The 27,235-nt window shown below is 41.6% G+C and overlaps 1 protein-coding gene across 15 annotated transcripts in view; it reads left to right on the forward strand.

The window, feature by feature from the left end:
- Positions 1–27,235, forward strand: part of adgrb1a (adhesion G protein-coupled receptor B1a) — a 106,649-nt gene that overhangs the window by 22,077 nt on the left and 57,337 nt on the right. For 5 of the 15 annotated variants that reach the window (XM_082149305.1, XM_082149307.1, XM_082149310.1 and 2 more), the window contains exons 2-6: positions 340–1,285; positions 22,530–22,688; positions 22,923–22,997; positions 23,452–23,556; positions 24,753–24,920. In XM_082149305.1, coding sequence (XP_082005431.1) covers positions 568–1,285; positions 22,530–22,688; positions 22,923–22,997; positions 23,452–23,556; positions 24,753–24,920 — 1,225 coding nt within the window. In that variant the 5' untranslated portion in view covers positions 340–567. Of the gene's footprint in view, positions 1–339; positions 1,286–22,529; positions 22,689–22,922; positions 22,998–23,451; positions 23,569–24,752; positions 24,921–27,235 lie in introns of all 15 variants that reach the window. The other 10 variants (XM_082149298.1, XM_082149308.1, XM_082149301.1 and 7 more) reach the window with 6 other exon arrangements.

Consider the following 27,235-nt stretch of genomic DNA (forward strand, 5'->3'; position numbering starts at 1 on the left):
GACAGCAGGTGTTCATATTTTTGTAATTGATTGCCCCATAATTGGACAAATTATTGAGCTCACTGATGAAATACAAGATTGAGGATGACGTTTTTGTAAAAAGTGACTGCTTGCAGGGTACAAAGAGTTCTTTTTGAATGTGAAGCACAAGTGTGGCACTTCTAGATCGATATAGCCCAGCGTGGTAATTCCTAAGTACCAAAGTCAGTCATGTCGGTGTCTACACACTTTTAAAGTTATTATGTTCACTCTTACACTTTCACTCAGGTCAATGGATACTTGCTGTTGTTTTTCCATCTGGCTCATACAGTCTTTTTTCTGTCTTCTCTAATCCTGCAGATCTCTCTGAGGGCGTCTGGCATCATGGACAGCAAACTGGATCAATGAGCCAAAGTTCCCTCTCATCCTGAGCTGTTGGTTCAGATAGTCCTGCAATCATCTGAGAATATTGGCTTGTCAACAAAACAAGGCTGTTGATCCTACGTTCACAAGAAAAGACGCAGAAAAAAGGAGTTCAGAAATCTTCAGCCTCACCCCTTTCTGCAAACCGTTCTGTCGTTTACAGCCATGATATCAAAATTCTTACGGAACTGTTCATCATTGGTGCTGCTGTTACCTCTTCTCCAACTGCTGCGGCTGGACATGCTCAACGCTGCTCCCTCTGGTCCGGAGTCTGACACCTGCTCCACATTGGTCCAGAGCCGCTTCTTTGGATTCTTCCTCTCGTCCTCTGTATATCCCAGCACGCCCTGCTCTTGGACCTTGCAGAACCCCGACCCACGGCGCTACACCATCTTCATCAAGGTCACAAAACCAACCAGAGACTGCATTCCTCGACAACACCGGACCTTCCAGTTTGACTCCTTCTTGGAGACAACACGAACCTTCCTCGGAATGGAGAGCTTCGACGAGGTGGTGAAGCTGTGTGATGCTTCTACCCACGTTGCCTTCCTGGAAGCTGGGAAACAATTCCTGCAGATCCGGAAAGGGCTGCCCAGAGTAGGTGCTGGGTCCAGGAATGGGGATGGGGAATTTAAAGTGGAGTATCTTGTGGTTGGAAAGCGTAACCCTAGCATGGCTGCCTGTCAAATGCTGTGCCAATGGTTGGAGGACTGCCTTACCTACAGTACCTCCAACCGGCCCTGTGGCATCATGCAGACACCATGCCAATGTTGGGACCAGCCCCCGCCAGACAAAGAAACCAATGGATGCTACCGAGATGGGGTATACTTGGAGAACTGCATCCCTGTTGTGAAAGAAGGAACCGCTGACACTGACACAAGTGGTGAGCTAAACAGTTTTTGTCTAGTTATTATTTAGCGTGGTTCAATGGTTATTGAATTTAAAAATGTTGTTCTACCACTGTGCAGTTGGTAGCTTGTCATATTTAGTAGCAAAACAACAGAACAATTAAAGCTAAAACAACAGGAGTTCAGAGAGAACTGATGGAGGTTTAAAAAAAAAAAAGAAGAGGGAAAATAGGAGTTTTAGGTTTCAGCTGATGTCTCCTAGCTGGGTGACCTTGGCTTCTTGGCACCATGTGTAATCCTGTGAGGGTTCAGATAGGGATATCGGATCGGCCCGTGGGACAGTTGATGCAGCTTGCATGCTCTGGGAGTGACATGGATAGCAGTGATGCTGCGCTTGGAGATTGATTGTAAGGAAGGGAATGGGGCCGGTTACTGAGTTCAAAGCTATGATTTGATCTCTTTTCCAAGAGTAGATGTGGTACAGAAACTCAACCCCTAGGAGAGGCTACAGCCATTGGAGTGGAAGATCACTCACACCATTGCACCATGTGACCTTTCTGTGGACCTATTTTCTTATATGCCTTCCTTTTTTCTGCTAGTTAAAAAAACACACAAAAAAAAAAACATAATGGGGTGACGGAAAACCACACCACACAGTGTGCAAAACTGTCTGGAAAAAAAAGCACTAAATTCACGTAATGGATAATATGAGTGATTGAAAAGAAAGCCGTTCTCAGAGAATATGTTCTTGTATTCAAAAACAGAAATGGAGATTAATTTAAGTGTATTTTGGTTGTAATGTCCATTTTGGCATTAACTCATACCGTTTGGGGTCATTAAGATTTGTTTTTAAAAAAACTTAATTATTTTAATCAGCAAGGATACATTGATCAGTAAATACATTTATAATGTTACAAAAGACAAATGCTGTTCTTTTGAACTTTCTATTTATCAAAGAATCCAGAAAAAAAATATTACATTCAGTTTCCACAAAAAAATTAAGCAGCATAACTGTTTTTAACATTGAGTATAATCAGAAAGCCAAATCAGCATATTAGAATGATTTCTCACCGAAGGTTGAGTAATGGCTAAAAATTCAACTTTGCAATTACAGGAGTTCATTACATTTTAAAATGTATTCAAAACGAAAAAAAAAAAAAAATATATATATATATATATATATTTTTTTTTAATAATATTTCACAATATTACTGTTGTTTTTTTCCCCACCAAATAAATGCAGCCTGTGTGACCATAAGAGACTCAAAAAAAATATTATCAGTATCATAATTTTAACAGTATTTTATATATTTAGTAGAAAAATGTATATTTTCAATAAATATGAAGTTCTGTTTATAAAATTGGACAGCTATAGCCTAAATGTAACTCCATAAATTCATAAACACACTTTTGCTAAAAAAAAAGGCAAACGATGCAAAACAGTTTGCAGTTTTCAACAACACATTATTGATGCTTCCAATGTGTTTTTACCAACATTCTTGATAATAATCACAGATTATTTTAGTAATTTTAACAAATCCACATTTATGTTGCCCAGCTAGATAACATTAGTTGTGTCCCGAATGATACACTACACAATACACACTTATACACAATGAACTTAAGCGTGTAGTGTATGAATTTTATAAGGTTATTTTGTCATTTACCATCAGAGTCTGATAGCCCTTGCCCCTCCACTATGTAAAACTGCGACAGTTGAGTGCATGAAGTGACAAAGATTCCACATTTTTTGGTTAATTAAGTGCATCATCCAGGTATTTAGTGCACTTTTTCTATTTGGTATTTTCAGTGTGAGCACACTGCTCACACTAATTATACTAAAAAAATATCATAGAATAGAGCATAAGTATGCGAATTGGGAAGTACATATCATCTTATACAATTTACAACAATGCAGAATACATTGCAGAAAACCAAACATTTAAACTTGCAAGGCATAAAAAAAAAATGGATGAACAAGCTCAATGTATGTCAAATTCTCAGCGGCCAGTGACCCTTCCTCATTGTTGAGCTTTGCAGCATTTCAATAAATAAATTAGATATTATAACATCATAAGGCAAATACACTGTATGATGCATAGCAAGAACTTATCATGTGTGAATGGCCCCTAAGACAAGCAAGGCAGATGAATAGATGGACGGAGGGCAGGGCATGATAAAGAGTGAACATCTCATAAATTGATCGTGAGCTTGGGAGGCAAGCCAGGAATGTCCGGCTGGGCCCACTGGATGGAGCCAGGATAGAAAGGCAAATGAAAGATGACTTTTGAAAGACAGGCTGTGCATCATTACGATGCTACTCTCTAAGATTTATCGCTCCATGGTTATCCCCAGCTCATTCTTAAAGGGATGGTTCGGCGTAATTTCAACCTAGGGTTCTTTGCACCATGACCTCGAGCCAACCACGTCCGGGTTAGCGGTAGCATAAGCCATCAGGCAAGTGTTATTTAAATAAACTCCTGATGTACTTACAAACTTTCCAATGCCTCGTTTTATGAGTACAGAACCTATTTGTACTACTGTAGAAGTTTGGTACCATTCCGAGCATTATTAGTGGGGTAATTTACGAGATACAATCTTGAATTCATTAGCGCCTGCACTAAGCCATTCGGCTGATATCTCTAAATAAGCTCTAACTGTAATAATGTTCGACCAAGGGAAAAAAACTGGCTTGAGGTCATGGTGCAAAGGACTCTAGGTTGAAATTACTCCAAACCATCCCTTTAATGGCAGGCTGTCCATTTTATCTGAGGCCAATTTGGAGATGTGCCCCCTCTACATCCCCCATAGGTGTAAGTGGCCCACCTCCCTCTGATTCCTAAGAGGGGAAGTGGAGAGTTAAATAGAGGGACTCAAGAGGGAGAGAGTGTGCATCCCATCTTAAAATGCTAAAGGCCTGTCTATTGTGTGAATGTGACCCATTGCGCAGAGGCAAGGTATCATGGGAGATGAGTAGATTCATCTCTCGCAGCTCAGAGCAGTGACAGATTACGGGCTGGATTTGAGAGACAGAATGGAAGAGGAGTCGAGTGAGAAAGAGGTGTGAGGTGACAACACCAGAGAGAAGAAAATCCTGTCCTCATGACTTGCACTTTTTCGCTATTCAAGACCGATGCGTCTCAGAGCTTTGGTTAAGCAAGATGAAAGCACATACTTGTTATTTCTCAGCGAGGTGCTTTGAATCGAGAGCAGAGCTGATAATAGCTTGGCTGTAATGTTGCTAAACGAAGGAATTTAAATGCACTGCCCCCATAGTCGTCAGTTCTTCATCAGGCGCAATAACAAGATTTAACTTATCACTGCTTTATTGTCATGTTTCTTTTCTCTATCTCACACACACACACAGTCCTGCACACTAGTGAGCCATTCCATGCTGAGCCATTTCATTGTGGATGGCTGAAAACGGTTCTGCGGGCGGCACTCTGTCACTGCGTGTGGGTTTATATGTGTTATGAGCATGTTTGGCCACCAGGGGCACAATCATTTTTAGACGTGCAGCTTACAAAACTGCTCCCACTGCTGTGAGAGGGATAAGCACAGTGCTTATCTCTACTGGAGGGATAGTCTGTCTCTGTATCTTTTTCACACTCTCGCTCTCGTTCTCTTAACGTTGCTAATGCTAGCTCATGGCCCCTCCACTCTCCAGAGCTCATGAAATATTAATGTTTTAATTAAGCAGTTTTACTGCCTCAACGCTTGATAATAAAAAACGCTCCAGGTTGGGTGTGCATTAGGGTGTATATGTGTTTTAGGAATGTATGTTAGCTATGAGACTGTGACTAGTCCATTGTAAACATTCACAGGGGATGGGAGGGGAGAAATTTGTCAGACATCTGTCTTGCTGTGGGGTTCATCGCTATTTAATGCACACTTTCACCAGGGGATTTTTTTTAGGGTGTTTGTTCCAAGAAGCTGTTACATTGTTGTTCAGGAGAATATCAGTTTTTCATTGTTTACTTTATGACTAAAGTTGTTTCAGCTATATAATCTCTGTTTACAATGACACGTCCTCATATTTGTCAAAGTAATAGGCTAATACTGTCTTTATCTGTGTTAAAATTACTGTATTGTGTAAAATACCCAGGTATGTTATGGTAATAGAAATTTGAGAGAAAATAGTCAAGAAATTAATGTCACAAATGCAAAAAAAAAAAAAAAGTTAAACTGCTGTCAGTACTCACCCTCAAGACGTTCGTTCGACCCATATAACTTTCTTGCGGTAGGCTATAGCCTACACAACATAATTTCATTTTCTTTTCACGCCGCTAGAGTTCTTACGAGATCAAGAAAATATGATCATATAACACCAATTTTATCATCACTGCATTGGTTACCTATAAAGTTCCGTATTAATTAAAAGGTATTGCTACTGACTTATAAAGCCCTAAACGGCTTAGCTCCAGTCTATTTAACGGATCTTCTATCGCCCTATAATCCATCGCGCTCTTTAAGATCACTAAATTCAAGGCTTTTGGTCATACCTAGGATATCCAGAACCACCAAAGGAGGGTAGTTTTAAACTCTCCCAGTTTAAAACTAGATTAAAGTCGCATCTCTTCAGCCAGGCATTCATATAATCTTACAGTTCAAACTACAATCCGGCCTGTAGCTCATAAATGCCAGAGGAGAACTGGCCCCCGACTGAGCCTGGGTTCTCCCAAGGTTTTTTTTTTTCTCCATTAGGTCACCTGATGGAGTTTTAGGACACCATTAGGTCACTTGATGGAGTTTTTCGGTTCCTTGCCACTGTTGCCTTTGGCTTGCTCAGTTGGGGATATTTTGGGGATATTTAATTTAATTTGATCAATCAATAAATTCCTCTTGAAACAAACTTTGTTGTATTATTTTAACTTAATACTGTGAAGCTGCTTTGATACAATCTGTATTGTGAAAAGCGCTATACAAATATACTTGACTTGACTTGACAACTGCATTGAACAGGGACTGAAACTTCTAAATTAAAAAAGGACTTCGAATTTCAAGCTGTTGAAAGGCTTCAGAAGACTTGGAATTTAGTCATATGGTCATATGGACTCTTACTAAATTCCAAGTCTTCTGAAGCCTTTCAACAGCTTGAAATTCTTGGAGTGCTCATGTCTGTCTTGAGAAAAGTTCCGGTCCGGTTCACGATTCATAAATTATTCGATCTTCTTCTTATTCTTTCTGGTTTAAATGGCGGGTTGCATTTGTACATTACCGCCACCTACTGGGAACTGAATCAGAGACTCTATACTCTCTCCGTCCAAGACATTTCATGATCCATCCAAACCACATAGCGTGTTGTTCAGCTCTAGTGAAGCTCCGATCCTAAATTATTGTATAGATTAGCTATCTTTAGAAAGCCTAATCTATCAATGATGATACTTTATATATATATATATATATATATATATATATATATATATATATATATATATAATCATGATTTAAAATACTCTTCAGAGTTATTGATGCACTTCTCCTTTCTTCATTAATTCCTCAAAATAAATAAATATATATATATATATATATATATATATATATATATATATATATATATATATATATATATATATATATTTCATTTGAATATTTCTTACACTGTATAATTACATGCTCTACTGTTTCTCTATTTCATTTTCAACAATTACACCAACCTGTCGGGTGTTTTAATATGCACAGTAATTATTATTTAACCCTATGGCCTAGAGTCTGGAAATTACAAATTCTTCTTTCCTTTCTCCTCCTGAATTTTTTTTCCACCTTTGGTTGTAAAGAGTACTATTGTCTACCTTTTATTTAATTACCTCATCTATTGAATGAGTCGATCTTTTGGGTCGAATCTTTTTTACGAATCATTTGATCCGGTTCCCATAACCAGTGCTATAATGATTCGCTTTTAAGTTCATCTCAGCCATCGGAATTTCTGCTTTCGTGTAGCACGGATTAACGAACGAATGCCATACGGTTTTGGAATTACATTTAATTGTATGCGTATCATTTCTTTATACAAAATATAATATGTATTTCTTTTGATATTGCGACAAACATGATTTGGTGAGAGGACATGGGCGTCGCTATGGGCGACCATTTGCGGCTCAAGCCGAATGATGCCAGCCAAGCCCCACAATTTTGTCCCGTTGGGTTTGTTGGTTAAAGATTGCTTTATTGTTACGAAAGCTGCTGTAACTGTTACAATCATTATTTACGTTCTAATTAATTTCTCTCCTTACACTGCCCACGCTGCTAAAAATAATTGTCCCCTTCAATTTGTGATCCTTGAAAATAATTGCTTGCATACGCTTCAAAGGGAAGCAACGCGTTGCGCGGATTGGATAGTGCCGTGTTCGTTCACTCCTTCAGTGCTTGTGAAATTGAATACAGAACCGCTGACTCACTGAACTTGAACTAGTCGTTTTTTACATAGAATTTTTTACATTTAAATCAATGTATGCATTTGTTGGATGCTTTTATCCAAAGTGACTTACCAATGATGAACAACAACAAGCAATAGGAATAATACAACATTAGATTTTTAGGACGCCTTGTTATGTAGGATAGACAATTTCGTTTTTATAAACACTTTGCTATACTGGTTGAAATTCTCTTCTATCCTGATAGCAAACAATAATGGAAGTAGTCCATTATATTAAAACAAACATATATCTTCTGTGGAAGTCTCAGGACCAAAAAATATTCCTCCAATCATTGCATTCTGTCCCAATACAAAGATACGATGTCCTACCTGCATGTCAACATGTATTTCCATATCTCCGCGCTCAAGCAGACATCAGAAATCATCAGCGCTATGATGATAAGGCTATGCAGAGTTGTAGACAGGCAATCAACGAGCGCCAGAACGAACAGTTCCTCCTGAACAAAAACAACAAGCTTTAAGCTGCGCTCACGCCATGTTGTAACAGTAATTATGACATGGCAACCCATATGGTTATGGACATGGTTCATATGAATATATGCGTTTCTGTGTCAACGCTATCAATGCTGAAATGAATATGCAGCAGTCAGGTGAAACAAGTAAGAGCTCTGTAAGCTGTTTTCATTATTAATGTAATGTAATGTGCTTTGAGACATGAGGTAATTTAACTCAGTCTCATTTCTTGACGCTTTGCAGACTTTGCTGTGTGCTTTCATGTGTTTTGAAGGAGGCAGGGTTTTGGAGACACTCTGAAGGGAGGGTGGGATATTATGCTTTCAAAGCTAGCTTGCTTTTGCTAGCCTGTCCGAAATTGCCAACCCAACCTTTAAATTAAAACGTTTTTGCAATTAATTAATAATTTATTATTTGAAGTTTTGCACATTGTCTTTCTTTAATTGCTTGAAAAGAAAATATATGTCAGGTTTGTGGGTGAAGGACATGAGGCGAGGACTCAGTTGCTGGAAGATATGGGTTTAATTCATCAAAAAATAAAACAAAATACAAACAAAAACGTCTCAGGTTACGACTGTAACCTATGTTCCCTGAGAACAGGGAACGAGACACTACGTCAGAATGACGCTATAGGGAACGCCTCAGGCGTGACAGGTGTCTGAAATCACTATCAAATCACGGCAATCACAATGACCGGCGACAGCCCGTGAATCATTAACGTGAATGATTAACGTGCGACCTGCAAGTATAAAAGGGCGCCTTGCCAACATGACAAACATCCTATCGTCTGAAGGGACTGTTGCAGGCAGGCCCCGAGGCATGGCAGGAAGACGTAGTGTCTCGTTCCCTGTTCTCAGGGAACATAGGTTACAGTCGTAACCTGAGACGTTCCCTTTCGAAAGGGAACTCTACACTACGTCAGAATGACGCTATGGGGAACGATATACCAACGCCACCATGCTAAGGGGAGTGCATGCCCAATGGCAGTGACAACTGTCAGAACCAGCAAATTCAAATGAAACGCTAGAACCACTCACCCTCAGGTCACACTGGGCTGTCAGTGACAGCACTCCCTATGGCCATAGCCCAAGCTATATGATACCACAGAAAACCTCCAAAAAACAAAGTTTAGTGAAAGGTCTACCTGGGCCTGCTCAAGGGCCTAGGACCACAACTTCAACTCTTTAGAAGGGGTCCCTTCTAGGGAATGTGGCTAGGGAACCCGAGGGAACCCCAGCCAGTCACTATTCAGGGGAACGTGCCACCTGAAATGCCACCAGGCAGGCCTGACCTGGTGTCACTACATAGGACACTACAGTCTAGCCACTTCCTGTCTGTCCGAAGACAGAGCCTCTGGACACTCGCCTTTAGGAAGGCATCCAACCCGAGGAACTGCGGAGCAGGCAGTGAACCACTCGGCCCGGATCTCAGAGACGGGATATCCTGGAGAGTATGACTCAGCATAGTGCTTTACAACCCTTGCCAGCGAGGGGAGTTTCTCTACTCGATCCACGGATCAACCCAGTGTTTGTGTTTCAAAACACTGAGGAGGCCTGTGAGGGCCTAAGGACTGATCTAACTGGGAGGCCTCAAGAGAGGCCTACGACCGACTGACCAGCTTCAGGAGACCACATACTCATACTGACCCTCAGTGAGGGGAGCACTAGATCTACCTGGTAGGCAACCAGGCTGTAGCAGGATAAAGAGGTTCCAGGAGGGAACCCGTAGCAGAGAATAAAAACTTGAGTCAAGCCAGGGCGCAAGCTCACATTCGGTAGCTGCCTGATAAGGTCTGCTAAACTGAAAGTAAGCGGCCACTAGCTTACAAAACCCAGCACCACTGTGAAATTACTCTCAGAGAGACCTGGAGAGGCCTACTACCTGACAACCACAAAACGTGGGAGCTCACTTTCAGAGAGGCCTGGTGAGGCCTACTACCTGACAACCACAGTATGTGGGAGCTCAACTTCAGGGAGGCCTAGTGAGGCCTACTACCTGATAACCACAGTGCATGGGAGTTCACTTACAGAGAGGCCTGGAGAGGCCTACTACATGACAACCACCGAATGTGGGAGCTCAACTTAAGGGAGGCCTAGTGAGGCCTGCTACCTGATAACCACAGTACATGGGAGTTCACTTACCGAGAGGCCTAGAGAGGCCTACTACCCTTTACCAGAAAACCACATTAAGTGGAAACTCAAGGTATGTTGGAACTCAACTCCAGGGAGGCCTGGTGAGGCCTACTACCAGAGAACCATGACATGAAGGAGCTTACTTTCAGGGAGGCCTGGAGAGGCCTACTACCTGAAAACCATAGCTGACAGTGGGCCAGACTGGCAGTCCAGTTGACTGTCTTTGGGGCTTTGCCTTCAAAAAAGCGGGAATCCAACCTCAGGGAGGCCTGTGGGGCCTGCCACCTAGTAACCACAGTATGTGGGATTCAGCCCTCAGGGAGGCCTAGTAAAGCCTACTACCTGACCAGCACAAAAAATGTGGGAGCCCATCTTCAGGGAGGCCTGAAGAGGCCTACTTCCTGAAACAGTCTAATCAGCTGGATGTGACTGCTGCTGGGGACTCGCCTAACAGGGAGGCCTGGTCGAGCCTACTAGCTGATAGCGAGTCTATTCTGCTACCTCAACGAGCACTGCTGGAACCATACCATTAAAAAACTTTTCCTATAGTTTTGTACTAGTGTATGTTCCACAATGTTGTGACCCACCTCCGAGGAGGCCTGTTAAGGCCTACTACTCGGCAGTGAGCCTTCTGCCCGAACTACCAGGGCCAACCACCGAAGGTGAGCTGGCCTAGGAGCCATATGTAGGGGCTACCCGGTCAAGGAGGCCTGCTGGGGCCTACTACCTAACTGTGCAGCCTTCAAGGCAGAAAAACTGTTACTACAGCGCTTACCGCATCCTGGTACCTAATCACATTGCCAAAGGCAGTGTACTCAGCAAAAAGCAATACCCTTATAGCAGGGGAGTACAACATACGCCACTCTGCCTAGTGGAGGCCCCACTTTAAGGGCCTACCTACTATATGCATGGGCGTCAGCCCATGGCAATGCTCTGGCTTCAAGGGAGCGGAGTTCAAAAGGATCGAATGAAATGTAGTTAGAACTCCCTGCTCAACCGGAGCCATCGTGGTGTGAGGTAGATAATACAGAGCTGAGTTAGCAGGGGAGTAACACCATATGCCCCTGAAAATTTAGACAGGGAGCGAGCCTGTAAATGGCTCCAAAGGGTGACAGGGATTTGTCCTGTGCCCAGCCTAGGGGAGCGGGGCTTGCTTGCAAGCCAACCCACTTCTACCCATCACTCGAGCGGTTCAGCTCAACGGGCTAAGTGGAGCCAGCTCAAGGCCTAATCATAAGTAGCTCTGTTCGGCAGGGTCTGGCAAACTATCACATCGCAGAGCGAAAGACAGCCTAACCCTGCCTGAAGGATCATACCTCAACTACCACCCTGCATTACTCTATCACCCCTGAATGCAGTGAAAGGGGCGGGCCTTGGCCAACAACTCCCATTTAAGGGAGGAGGCTGAAATAAAGGGGAGGAAGCCTACACCTTGAATGAATGCGGCAGCTATACTTAGCAGAACGCCTCCAAAACCCCTAGCATAGCCTAGGCCAGCTATAGAGGCGGCCCGGGTGAGGGCCGACCTACAAGCATAGATCTACCTGAGGGCTCGGAGGAGCCACAGCCTACTAGATTGAGAGGCTAAGAAACACTCACCTACTGAAACCTTAGAGCTCAGGGGAGCGAAATACTCAGGACACCAATGTCACAAACCGATAGGTAGGACATAAGATCTACAGTATCTGAAGCGCCAGCGTCAGTCTAAACCTAAAGCAAAAAAGCTCTTTTTTTTTTATTTTTTTTTTAGGAAGACCAACTACTCTACCCCTAGGTGGCTAAAAGCCCTGAGGCTAAATAGAAATGAGTGGTGGCCCACCACGCATATCATATGTTATGACAGGAAGGCCATCACACTCAACACGGGAGCCAAATCTTTTTTTGAGCTTCTCCCTAAATCGTTCTAGCCACAAGCTGGGGGAGGCTTCAGGGCCCTGAAGTCCAATACCTTACCTCATTGCTCCTCTAGGAATGACCCCCCTAGATATATACAGGGAACAAGGTCTGTAGAGAAATACAAATCAGTGTTAGTATACACACAGAAATTTGTTTAAAAACCAACCAGTTCACCTGCGGCGTGCGGAGTGAAGACTCGCCAGAGAGTTCTTTATGAACCTGGGGTCCATCACCTTACATGCCTGAAAGAGGTGCTATCACCAACCAAGCCGAGGCGGGCCATCAGAACTTTGTTCTCATCATAGGCCCAGCCCCAGGCCTGGTGTAAGAAACGCCTGGGTAGTCAGGAAAAAGAGGAGAGGCTGGGATTGTACCGCCCTCCAGGAGATGATCCATCACTAACGCTTTGATCGTTTGTACTGGATCACCTCCCTCAGATCCTTCTTTTTCCTGCGGGAGTCACGCCTCCTCTGTGACCTGTTCCTACATGGAGGGGGTGCACGAGAGGCGACACTAGCTCTCTGGCCCTGTCTACGGCCCTCAGGTCGAGAAGGGCCAGGCTCTCCCGCCTGTCTGGGCTCGGACCCGGATTTCAGCGGTATACAGGTCCTAAATGCCGCTGAGCGCGCCTTCGCCTCCCTGAACTTTCCGACCACCGCCTCCACGGAGGTGCCAAAAAGTTCAGAGGGCGAAACCGGTGCATCAAGGAGAAAGGCCTTCTCTTTCTCCCCCGATGCCAGCCAGGTTCAACCACAGATGCCTCTCCGTGGCCACCATTGCCGCCATCGAACGACCGATCGAAGCGGCAGTATGTTTAGTGGCCCGGAGAGCAAGATCTGTGGTGCGGCGCAGCTCAGCCACCGCCTCAGGGGACAGCCCTGTCCCCTGGTCGAGATCCCCCAGCAGGTCGGCCTGGTACGCCTGCAACACCGCCATAGTGTGCAGGGCGGCACCGGCCTGACCCGCTGCCGTGTATGCTCTGCCATTCAGACGCGCTGGATGGCAGGGCTGGAGCACTCAGCGTCGACGCCCGCCCAGACACGAGATGGTTCGCAAACGTCTCGTCAATGGGTGGCATCGACACATACCCATACTCGCCGATCCCCTCAACATCAGCGAAACTAGCCCGCTGATGTCGGTGGATCCGAGCAGAGTATGGGTTCTTCCATGCCCTCTCGATCTCTGTATGGAGATCGGGAAGAAATGGAAGGCTCGCCTGAGCTGGTGGTCTATGGCCGGGGAGAAATCGATCGTCCAGCCACGAGCAACTTCTCCCCTAACGCGCCGCCATGGCAGTTGCAACCTGTCAGTGGCGCGTTCCATTACATCCAGCAGCTCAGCATACACGGGGCAGGGTGGCTGAGAGGGTTCAGGGTCCACCTGAATGACCTCCTCCTCATCCATCACCTGCCCGTCCTGAAGAGCATCTGTTGCAGGAATAGTCGGAGAAAAATCCTCTTCGTCATCCACCTGCAACTCACCCTCGTCATCCGCCGAATCATCTGAGAGGTTAACACCCCTCTCAAGGCGATCGGCGAGATCCCTCTGGGAACCCCATGACGCGAGTCGCCGCTCTGCCTCAGCGCGAGTGGGACCTGAGCCACGAGGTACAGATGGTAAGCCCTCCTCACTCGAGAAGAGGGCTAGACGAGAGCGGAGCGTTTTCAAAGCAAAACGCTCACAGTTTGCACAGACGGCTCCCTCAAGAGCCGCCTGTGCGTGCTCTTTGCCCAGACAGAGAACGCACAGTTCGTGTGTATCACCCGGCGTCAAATACCTTGGGCACGGATCTGCACACTTCCTGAAGCTTTCAGCCTTCTCCGTGCGTTTCATACTTCTTTGCCGACTTTTTTTCCCCAGCGATATTTCAAACAGACAGTCCCTGAAGACGAAAAGATGTTTATCATGTTGGCAAGGCGCCCTTTTATACTTGCAGGTCGCACGTTAATCATTCACGTTAATGATTCACGGGCTGTCGCCGGTCATTGTGATTGCCGTGATTTGATAGTGATTTCAGACACCTGTCACGCCTGAGGCGTTCCCCATAGCGTCATTCTGACGTAGTGTAGAGTTCCCTTTCGAAAGGGAACTACCAAGCCATGTGCTCACACCAAACATGACAGAAAACACAAGCACAAAACGAGACATGAACACGGAGCTAATGAAAAATCATAAGCCACGTGTTCACACAAAACAAGACAACATGAAAGCACACAGCTAGTGTAAAACACAAGCACGAGACAAAACATGACATGAAAGCACGCGGCCGATAAAAACATGAACCACGTGCTACACAAAACACGTGGATAAGAGCGTACGGCCCGAGCGAACTCGAAACCACACGCTCACACAACAAGACAAGAGCGCACAAGAACGAGCGTAAGCTCATCCTACGAGACAAAACTGGGAGTGTCAGAGCTCTGTCACAAAACCAAGAATTGAACTAGACAGAAGTGACAGAACCCTGACAATATATCAGTCCAGGAAAGAAGAGGTAGAGGCAGATAAGGCAGTTATCATTACACTTCAACCAATTAAATTACGTCATCATGAAATCAACAATCAAAATCATGACAAGTTTTTAACCGGAATTTTGCAGTATTTTTTAGAAATAATTTATCTGTGCAAAATAATTTTTTTAAACATTCATGTGCCCTCATTATCTTAAACCAAAATAACTTCTCCTCCTTCTTGCAATGACACCTCTCCTCTTCTCTGATGACGTGTTTACTGGCGCGAGTGCGGGACAACCATAATGATCTAATCAATTCCCTATGGACAAAATCAAGCGCCGGACAAAAAAAATGTTTCTTGTTCAATATCAAAATAATTAAAATTACTCACACAAAAAACATATACACTCATCTCAGATTGGTGTCTGGCCCTGAATGAGCTTTAAAAAATCCAAGGGAGCTGCTTATTAGTGAACACATCCTCCTGCAGATAGACCTGTTGTGTTTGTATGTGGGAGTATGTGTGTGTCTGTGATGGAGAGCGAAAGACAACAGTGCTGTTAAGAGCTCCCCGACCTATCTGTATGATTACCCCCTCTCACATCTCTAGAGTCACATCTAACCTGCAGTCCATACAAAATAGAATCTATAAAAGATAGAAAATCTCTTCTAACATGCTGAGATTGACCCAGTGAAAGCGAGCAGGGGATATTGAGAGAGGAGAGATGAATGGTTTGATTAGGGGGATTAGGGGTTATTTGTCTGATAAAGCCATATACTTTTGAGAGACACCGCAGATGGGCATGTAGGCATGCCTAATGCACCTAAGGCTCTGGAACATGCATGTGCCACCAAAGTGGTTTCCATAGGAACATTAGCTCAAAGTGAGACACTCAGTATGTACGCTGTCAAGTCCCCAATCTGAAGGCTGTTTTAATCAAGTTTACTTACTAATGCATCTTTTTTCCTTCTCTCTTATAGTCAACATTAAAGCACACTATGTCAGATTTTTGGATCAAAATATCCAAAAACCACTAGAATAATGTTATATATTTAGTTGATTTGTGTACTTACATTATTCCACATGTTTCCAAGAATGTTTAAATCCAGAGAAATAAGCAGTTCTAACCAGGACACGGACCATGTCCTTGCGTTGCCTATCAATTACATCATACCCGCGTTACCCTCAATTTTCTGTCGATTTTTGTAGAAACCATGGAAACACCAAAGATGCTTTAATATATTATGTGTTTTATTAGACAGGTGAGAAACTGTTTGGATACATTCATTTACAGAAAACCAATAATTGTTATACAGCTCAACACAGTTAGTGTCTTCCAGACCGGAAGAAGCGGAAGCGGTCTATAGCATAATAAAAGCTCCACTGCTCTCGAGCTGTGTGTCGTGCTTGTTTCTCATTAGCAATCGCTCCAGCGGCCTCGTTCCGCTCCAATGGCTTTCGTAACGTTAATAAATCTTCAATACATTACCGGTCATCCATGAATATATCTCCCCGTGTGTCCCATCGTATTCTCCACCGGCTGTACGCGAAATCAAGGCGTCATCAAGCTACGCCTTTGTTTTGAATAAACAACCTCTAGTGGCGAAAAGTTACATGGTGTGCCTTTAAATGGACGTTGCAATTGTTTTTTGTTCCCTATATGACATATAAGAGTTACACGTCAGAGAAAATGTAGGACGGGACTTGTTTTGGCTATCAGTAATTGATTGGTTCGTTGAATTGTGGTTTGATATTCAATCTCATGTGATTGACAGGTTTTCCCTTTCTTGCGCCGGAAACACATAATCAGAGAAGAGATGTCACTGCATGTGGGAGGGAAGGTTATTTTGATTAAAGATTACGGGGGCACATGGGGAAAAATTGGGATGCACTTTTGTCTCTCTATTAAGTGTAACTGCTGTTGGAGTGCAAAGGCTAGTTTACTAGACATTGACCCACTGAAATTCATCAAGTTAGTAGCTTCAGGTGTTAATTTTATTTTATATTACTTTATTTATGGAAATTCATTGGTAGAAAAAAAATTACATTTTAAGGTCTGCTTTAGTATAGCGAGACATTTGAATTGCACATACACAGAAAGAAACGAAAGTTGCTTTCAGTTTTATTCATGATTTTATAAAATAATTGTATTTCAGTCAGAAGCTGTGCATCATGTCATGCCATTCATCAACTAATTCTGATTTAGTTTTGTTGTCCAGTGTAGTGTTATTCATAATCGTTTATCAAAAGCCTTTTATGATTTGAGAATGAGACCTTAAATCCATTTACCATAATGTTATATATTGTGTTTTAATTAAGATGAATCAGTAGACTTTGCATTCCACATATCATCACATCTGGCTAGGAATAGTAGCATCATTGAACGTCCACCTGCATTTTTGTACCAGCAGTTGCCAGTTTTTTTTTTTTTTTTTTTTTTTTTTTTTTTTTTTTGAGAAATCAATTAAACTAACTTGCTGCAATTATAAGATATACACACTGAAACGCATTACATTCATAAGTCTATTAATGGTTTTTGGTCTTAAAAACTGCATTTCCCTATGTGTACTCATTTAGACACTTTAATCAACCTTAATATATATATCAGTATCAAGATAGCAATTTCATATGCAGCCTATACATCCTTTCTTTCTCCTTAACATTTAAAACTATAAAATAAAATAAACTTATTTAAGATACATTTATTTCTCTGTAAATGTCACTGAGTTTTGGAGAGTTAGATGCTGTTCTGGGTAGTTCAGCCCCAGTGTGATGATCCATTTTGGCGGTCACTGATCCAAGAGCTGAAAGTGCGTGGAAGTGAGGGCAAGATGACATGTTTGTGTGTATGTTTGTGTGTGTGTTCACATGTGCACCCACGTCCTTTTGCTCTTATGAGCAGATGTTTCTCTGCTGAAGATTGATGTGCAAGGGGAAAATAAGAAAAGCCTGTTATTTTTCCACTCATCTGGGCCTGTGAAAAGTGGGAGGCCCATCTGATCCTTTTAGTGAAGGTGTTTTTGATTCGAGCTAGATTTTTCCCCTTTTGTTCCTGCTGAGGAGAGGCATCCATCTTCGGAATTGAAACGTCGACTTCTCTGACCCGCACCTGCAACCAAAGAACATTCAACCAAACCCCTATTCATACCTCTGTCGTACTTTTGATCTGTTTATCTACTTGCTCATCAGTAAACAGTGTAGACTCTGAGCTCCCCACCTGACACAGTCAGTAATCCTGTAATGCATACACTCCACTGATGAGAAGTCACTGCTGTTGTCATTGTGTGAACATTGAAAGACAGGGCAGAAGTGGTGATCATCATCACTAAACAGGTATCACAGTCACCAGGATGAACCTATGAGATAGAGAGAGACCCAGGCCCATTGCTCATTAGTGAGCCAATGAGAGAACGTGATTAATCACATGTCACCAGAGAAGAAACAACAGAACAAATTGTTTAATTGTGTTAAACATGCTTTGTGTCAGTCTGTGTGAATTTTGAGTAAATGCCACTCGTTTTTGTTATATCAAAAATTATATTATTAAAAAATAAAAACAATAATTGTGTTTTAATTGAGATTAATAGACAATCCACCACATATAATCTCATCTGGATGGTTGCCAGTTTTGAGAAATCAATTAGACTAACGTGGTGTGCTGCAGCACTCTAATATTTTTTGGGAAGATGCATCTTATTGGTTGGAAACAATGGTCCGATCACTGCTTACTTTTTTCTAGACATCATATTGTATTTGGAATGTTGTTTGATAAAAAAAAAGCAGAATTTTTGTGTTAACGTAATGGTGGTTCTGGGTAGATTCTTTATCTATAATTAAGACGACAGAACCTTATTTCTCTGTTTTTACAAAATATTTAGTTTGCAGCTACTTTCCATCTTTGAAATATATAAAGATCAAATAGGCCATGCTGGGAAGATAAAAAAACTTAAAGTTATTGTAAGATGAATAAAAATACCCCTCTTCGTTTATTTGTAACCCCCACCCAAATCCCTTGCTTTATTATTATGAAAGCCTTATAAATGTATATTTTTAGTTTATCCATGAATAAGTAAGGCTGGTTCACTAACTTTATCCACTGCTATTCTAAGTGAATAATTAAGTGAATAATTAATTGTTCATAATAATTATTTATTATTGTCTTTGACGTTGGCAGTCACACTCTCATTGGCTCATTAATAAGCAACTGAGTGTTTAAAGAATAATAGCACGAAATATGCTGCTTCTAAAATTTATGTTTTTATATTAACGTGTAAAATTTACTCATAAATGTATATTCAAAAAAACATTATTAATAATATTACTTATTTTAATATAATTATGTCCATCCATTCTCCAATTCGCTTATCCTCTGTAGGGCCTGGGGCCTATAATAATATAATACTGATTTGTACTAAATGCGTATTATTAGTAAATAAAAAGGGTTGATTTCATTTCATTTTTGATACTGGTGAAGGCATTGGCCATCAGCAACCCAAATCAGATACTTCAGACCATCGACTGCTAGTTCTATGCACTGCAAAAGATTGAATTAAGAGCCAAATACATCACCAGCTGTCTGTAATAACAGATAAATCAATCAAAGTATGCCAAAAGAGTATTATTACAGTGTAAATTCAGTGGATATACAAAATTTTTGTTTGTTTGAACGTGTATTGGTTTGCATGGACCATTTTGGGCACTGCGGCGCAAGAGAGGAAAGATTATGTGAAGCGGCAAGGGTGCAAACCTAAGTTGTGTTTCCTGCCCCTGGAGTGAGGTTAATCAATGAGATGTGTAAGCACAGCTGTTCAAATATTTATTCTAAGCAGGATACTGACAGAAGAAATGCACACACACAGAACAGTGGATTAGACCTGTGAGCTTCAGCCATCAGAGGGACAGATAGAGACGGACAGAAAAAAAAAAAAAAAAAAGGTGTGAGATGATGGATGGCTCATTTCTTTTTCGCTCAAACACTTTCAGAAGTCTTTCTGAAAGTCTTTCAGAAATCAGATTTTATCCATTTCATTTCTACATCAATAAGAAAAGACGTTTAAAGCAACTTTTTTTAAAAGAGATCAGATAAGGTTTTTATTTTATTTTTTTTATTTTTTATTCAACCAAATGTCAATTTAAAATATTCTTTATTTCTTTATTTTTTAAATCAACTTTTTTCTTTTTGCTTGCATGCTCTTTTGTTGCCGGTGTGGATGCCAATGACGAGTAGAATCCTCTGGGTGTCAGCACTTCCCATGTTTCGCTATCCATCACTGATCCACAATCTGTGCATGAACAAAAACAATGCATGAAGTCAAATGTAGGGTGTGATTTAGATGTACTGACCGATCTTGGCTTGTAGCAGATATGCAAAAGGGCCTGTGGTGGGTGACATTATGGTTAGATCTTATGTTGATGATTTCAGATCACTGTCACGTTGTTATTAGACCTTCTGTCGGCCATTGAGGGAAAGTGAAGGTCACTTTGGGGTTTTCGTAAGCCTTCCAACAAGATGATATTACTAATGGGCAGAATGATGTATATCCACACACTCATCCTTTGAAAAACAGGTGCATGCTGCAGCTGCAATTTGAAAAACAGGGGAAAAGACAGAATGATAGAGGAAGGGCTGATGAATAGAAAGAAACATCCGAGCAGAGGAGGAATATGAGCGTTTAAAGATGATATAGCGCTTGCTGCAAAGAGTCTGGATGTAAGGCAGCTACCACCGAACAAGAGAAGGGCACTAAATTATTGAAAGCATAATAAAATGTCCTTGGGGACAGAGAAAGAAAACACTACATTATTATGCCCCCCTTTTTCTCCTTGAGCCAGTGATTATTGAGTCAAAAAAAGGTCGCAGTCTCCCACCGTTTTTCACAGAGAGAGAAAATCTTATCTCTAAATAGAGTATTCCCCCCCCCAATCGGGACTTTTTGACTTATTTGCTTTTCTAAAGATTGCTTGCCGTACGAATATTCTCACCATACTAATTCCAGCCATTTTCAGTGTTTAAAATAAGATTGAAGTTATTCAGCACAGAGGCTGAGAAGCTTATTTAAGACTGATTTTCAGGACTCACAGTCTCCCCTGGAGAAGGGATTGGTTAAGCATGCTGTTTATGCCATTGGTTGATGAAGCCATCTGACTTGAAGCGTGATTGGTGGATGGGATTAATCAGGACAGCGGGCTGAGAGCCGTCCCGGTTAATTTTGCATGCGATTGTCACTTGCTGTGCAAGGAGGACATTTGATGCTAAATTCAAGGCCGTGGCACTGAAGATTAGAATCCGTTATGTTTTATCAGGTGAATGTGTCTCGCACAACATGATGGATTTTTTGCAGACAAAGCCAATCTCAGCACCCCAAGTAAACAATTTGCCATTAATCGCTCATCCTGCTCAAACAAATAGATATTGATTCTGCTTTTCAGCACACGCTTGCCGGCAGATTTGTATCAGCGCTGGAGAAAAGGCATAAATTATTTTTATATCTGGCCTTTATGTAGCATAATGTATTAACTTGGGCTTTGCATGAGGGTTGTTTCAAGTGTAACAGTATAGGAAGGGGTCGATTGATATTTAGGGTCAGTGATGTGGCACTGTTTTTTTTTGTTTTTTTGTTTTATTAAGGTATTAAAAGATATGTTAAAATGCATTTCCTAATTTGTATTCATACAGTAGTGGCGAAAAGCTATGCCCGGAGGGGATATTTGATTTTACTGACCCTACAAGTTTGAATAAACCATCAAAATATGAGGAATATATATATATATATATATATATATTAAATATGAGGGAAGAACAAGACTCTAGGTATTTATCTTACAAAATAATTTAGCACAAAAAAAAAAAAAAAAGGCAAAGTAGCCTACATATGTAGTTTTATTTTACAATGCAAACAAATAAATAGAAAAACAAAAAAATCTCACAGATTCTCTCTTGTTTTTGCATGTGTTCATTATTTCATTAGCCCGGTCAAAAATTACAACTATGCTTACAAAATCTTGAACACATTTTTTATAATATTTGACTAAAGGGTGAAGATGCCATTTTTCCTAGGCCGGACATTACTTTTGGCCACTACTGTAGTTAACTTTAATTTCAATACTTAAAATTGTCTGGAGTTGAAATAAAAATGTGTGTAGGTTCTATGTTGTCTGTTTTAAATTCTATCAAGGCTATAAATTCTTAAAACATATTTTGTATTATTTATTATTATGAGTTTTTGAAAATGCTCTAAATGTTTTTCAAAAATATGAAACCAAAATGAACTTGGCACTTTGTTTAAATACATTTTTAGCATTTTAAACTATTATTTTTCTTTTTTCAACTAGGTTTTGTTTTTCTTTCTTAACTACATTTCTTACTTTATTATCTTCGAGATATACCATTGACCTCATTAACAGATCTTACATTGTCTGTATATGGACACTCCCCATGTAATAGATACCAAAATCTTCTGATGAACATTTTAAAGTATCTGATTCTTTTTCACTTTCATTTCAGTTCCCATTTTCCTGGTAGAGCTGCACTGAGAGTAGAATTACATACCCTCCCCCGTACAATTGATTTGTGAGTAATTAAAAATGTCTGCAGTTGGACATGGTCCAGCTTCATGTTCTATTCATGCAGATTAATACATATTTGTCGGGGCCTCCGGGATCAGACAGGCAGCAATGTCTGCTATTAAACATTCATGAGGGAGCAGAACACAGGGACTCATATCCTACTGGTATTTATGGGTCCATTTCTACATCTTAGTGCCATCATAATGGATTACGAAATCAGAACATTATTGCTTAGCAGGGATGGAAATTTAATTTGTGTCATGGAAATTTATTAAGAAATGGCTTTTTCTTGGAAATTACACTCACACGGATTGTTCGTGTCTGTGTGTGGGTTTAATACAGGTGGCTGGAGTGTTTGGGGCAACTGGGCGGAGTGCAGCAGTGAATGTGGGGGCGGAGTCCAGACGCGCACACGCACCTGTCAATCACCTCCTGAGGAGGCCTACCAGTGCGAAGGTGTTCTTGAAGAAGGTCGTCCCTGCAACTCTCAGTCGTGCATTGGTAAGTTCTACGCTCATACACAAATGCATGTGACCGTTCGCATATCTACTTCTTCTCTTGCTTTCTCTCTCTATCACTATCTGACACCTCATTTTTTTACATTCCTCACATTTCACTGTAAAAAAAAAGATGTTTCTGCTTCCTGTGTGATGTAATGATAGAGCAATAAGGATAATACAATGATAGACCGATGATAGAATGAGCGTTTTTGTGTGCTTTTCATTGGACCCATAGGCTACAGGCAGTATTCCTCTAAAGGCAAGGGTTTAAGTCCAGTGAAATACAAAGGAATGCAAGAGGCCATGCTTGGTAAGGGCGTCACTGACCAAGTCAGTATGAATGTGACTGTAGTGAGTAGATTTTCACTCAGTTTGGATGGAGGCCATGAGTAAACCCCACTCCATGGTCAAGGCCATCGGCTGCAGATGTCTTTACCTCGATTGTCTGTGTCTCTGTTCCGCATAGTCTGCTTATTTTTCATCTGCCATCCACTGCTCGCTCCATCTTGCCCTCTTTCAGCACACTTTTTGATGTTCAAAGCTCACGTTTCAAGGTCACGCAAACTCAGAAGTGTCCAAACTCTCACACAGTCTCATGTTCGCATGGAGAGTATCAAACCAAACACAGGTCCACTTCTCAGATATGTAACCTTAAACTTCACACAAAATCCCAAGCATGGCTGATGCTGGTCTAGATGTTCAGTTCGCACAGCACTGCCCGATCAGAAGTCGACTGTAGTTGCTAACCCCACCCCATCCTGCAGGCAAAGGCAGACTTGGCACTCGTAGCCAATCCCTGCGCTCGGTGGACAGCCGTAAACGAGAGGACTCTGATAAGACCCGCAGTGGACAGCAGTCTTCCCAAACAGGTAAGAAGACAGGTGGCATCAGCCTCCACTTCAGCTTGGGGTCACACGCATACACACACTTGCAACCGTTTCACTCACTAGTTCACATACAGGGGAGTAGACTGGATGCGTATGTGGCTTTGGCCTTGTTTTTTTTATGCTCCTGTCCTTGTGATTTAAGTTTTGTTTGTCTTTGTCATGTGTATTATGGCATGGTTCATGGCAGAACATCGTGATATCCATGAATCATGGACACCATTGCTTACAAGGAAGATAAAAGAGTTTTGAAAGGGTCGTAACCCCGTATTATGAAACAACCAAGAACAAGGGGGTGGTGAAGCTTGATTTGCATGTTTTAATATAAAATAAATAGTGGGCTACTAATAATGATGTAATCCCTTGTATTTTGTCTTTTCTTTGTGAGTACTGCATGAATTTGTCATATTTATCATATAAAAATGTATAAAATTATAATATTTACAGTTACCACCAATATGAGTTCAAAATGAATGTCATTTTCCTCTATGAATGCTTCTAAAAACGTAGCTTTTCTCTTAATTAATCAGAAATTGTGTTTTAATAAATTGTGCATGGTTTTACCTTCTTTTTTTTTTTTTTTTTTGGAAGGAGATGGTACAACTACTGTAAATACATAGTGTTTAGTATGCCTATGCAGGGTATTAGAATGGAAACTAAACATTTGAATGCCTCTAATGTTGTCAGAATTAGATTAAATCTTTTCCTCCTTATCAGTTTTCGTTATGACATTCAATATCATTCTATTGGACATTCTTGATTCTCCATTTCCACTGGATGGTAATTATAGCCTAACTCTTCCTGTTGGATTGCCATGACAGCCCATATTATCTATTGGAATGTCAGGACAGCCAAGTGTTTCCAATTGGACGTTTAATATCTTCCCATTTCTTTGGGATTACACATGATTCCTTGGCTTTCCCAGTTGCTCAGATATTAAAGTCTGATCAATTGGACAGCCTTGTGAAATCCTTGTATAGATGGCTGACCTACATATCCTAAAACTAAAAGCATAAAATGAAATGCTGAGAATATGGAATCAGCAATGAAATTATTTAAGCCTCCCCTGTTAGATGAGGTGGCTAATCCCGCATGTTAATTAGTTTTGGCCCTTTTCCTACCCTTTCCTCCGCACCTTACCCCATCCCATCCCCGCCCCCACTTCCCCCCGTCCCTCTCAGTGGATCCTCCGTCGGGTGAGGAGTGGTCTGCGTGGAGCGTGTGTTCGGCCACGTGCGGTGAGGGCTGGCAGAGCCGCACACGCTTCTGCGTCTCCGTGTCGTACAGCACGCAGTGCAGCGGGCCGCTGCGCGAACAGAGACCCTGCAATAACACTGCTGTGTGTCCAGGTAAGCACAGCCCACCTCAGGCCTCTCCTCACCCCCACCATTGTCCTTATCCACCTCCCATCTCCCATCTCCCTCCACTCAGGTCCATTAGCTTTGCCACTCACCTTCCAGTCGCTGCCCATCTGAGGCTAACTCTTCCTGGGCTTCCATGTATGGCTACTCCCTTCTAAACCTTGGATCCTGGAGAGCCTTGGTAAGATGGTAATGGGTTTAAGCGCAGCATTGTCAGCTAAATCCCTGTAGTTCCCACTGCATGAGGGTGGTCTCTCTCAGTCTCTTTTCATTCCACCATTTCAGCATCTCAGGGGGACATATGAACATGTTATTCAGTTAAAAACACGTGTTTAGCCAAGCACAATGTTGTATTAAGTCCTAATCATTTTATGCAGGAATAAAATGAATGTTTTTCTCTTTAACATTCAGAACTTGCAACTGAAAATTATAGTAGTCTTTAAACACTATAGGCCCATTCACACCAAGAACGAAAACTATAAAGATAACTATATTAGTGTCCACACCAGTGGACGATATCGTTCTGTTTATTCTAAGCACGTGCTTGTCTGCCACTTTATATGCTCAAGCTCGTTACAGCAGGATGGATTCTGATTGGCTGTCTGTAATTTTTTTTTAGCGTTTATCAGCTGGATAAAATCGTTCTGAAAGTGATTCCATTGATGTTGTTTCTCTGTGCCGCTATAGGAGGATCTTTGTTGACATCTTTGTACGCATGCGCGAGTGGTTGTGTGGCAACAAAACAAACAGTATTGCGGGCAGTAAAGACGCGACGAGCATTTTCAAGAGAGTTAGCGGGCGAAATCCACAATATATAAGCACTTTAACATCTGAAGACCGGAGGAGGTTTGGAGAGAAGCTCAAAATTTGTATTGGTGACAAAATTGAAGTTATTCAAAGCCCATATGAGATCTGGGATGACAAAAAACGTTGGTCCGACTCGCCCGTGTCTTGGCCACCAATCTGCTGGGGAGACATTTATTCTTATTTAATAGAAACCCCTGGACCCTTCACTCATGAAAGATTAAAGGCTTTCAAAAGATTATTTTGTTTTTTCGAAAAGTTGGGCCGATCTTTTCTGCCAAACAGAAAGCAGTGATCGTGCTAAAAGCAGAGGTTATAACAGCCTTTTCTTTTGCTTTTAAGTTTTGCGATCCAGAATAGCCCATTTTGATGTGAGGAACATAGTCTGGGTGCTGTGGATCGCGGTTTGGGACACCTGAATCAGAACGCGAAAACATATGACTCGGTTGATTTGACTCAGTTTTATTATTTTTTTTATTCAATCTTCTATAAATACATAGTCACTAAGACTTAGGCCTACCATGAACAAAATGAGCCTCACAAACTTGATCAGTAACGTTAGCTGCAGGAATCCAGGCTTTCTTCGGAGCGTCCAGGTTCAATCGCCTAATTGCACGCAACCATTTCTTTCGTTTTTCGCGATCCTTTTCGGAGGGAATTCGAAAAAACTTTTTATCAGGCCCCCAACGAGCCGTACTCGACCACACAGCAAGAGTGAACCATCCTCTTCTCTAAATCCTCCTCCAAACGTGCAAAACAATCAAATTACAGGTATCTAGAGGTATCTAGCGGTGTTTCCTGCCACACGATTCCCATGATGCAACGCGACAAACATAAACAATGACGTCACAAAAGATCCGCCTATTGTTATAGCTGTGGTGTGAACTTTGCTATTCTTTAATAATGAGAACGATTTATAGAACTAAATCTTTATCGTTATCTTTATAGTTATCGTCCTTGGTGTGAATGGGCCTTAAGAGTTCCATGTATATTTGTGTTTTACATCCCCTGTAATTCTCTGTTCACACTGACAGCTGTTTTGTGCTGTATTGTTGGTTGCTAGTAGAAAAGTACCTTTAGAACGAAAGTAAATTCACTTGATGGTCGTATTTGCAAGGCCTTCGTCCATGCAAGAAACTGTTTTTCAAACTCACAAATAAATAACATTTTAAATCAGAAAAAAAATTCACATGAACTGTCTCGTAAATGTTGTTTCTTATCCTCAAATGATGTTTAATTGCATATATTTCTGATTGGTCTAGCTCTAGCCAATGAGCATGTGCATTCCTAACCACAAGTCTCTGTTTCTGTTTCTGTGGAAACTGGAGTGTATAATAGTTACTACAATGACATGATGACCTTACCACCTGCTAAATGGCGCTTTTTTTTTTTACGTCAGGACTACTAGAGCCGCCAAATTGCCTGTTGCAGTTTCTCCAGTAGGCTACATAGCAATACAAGTGAACCATTTTGTTTTTTCTAGTAGGCATTCCTTTCAT

Source organism: Leuciscus leuciscus, assembly GCF_965113295.1.
Source record: "Leuciscus leuciscus genome assembly, chromosome: 20".
NCBI classification, from domain to species: Eukaryota; Metazoa; Chordata; class Actinopteri; order Cypriniformes; family Leuciscidae; genus Leuciscus; species Leuciscus leuciscus.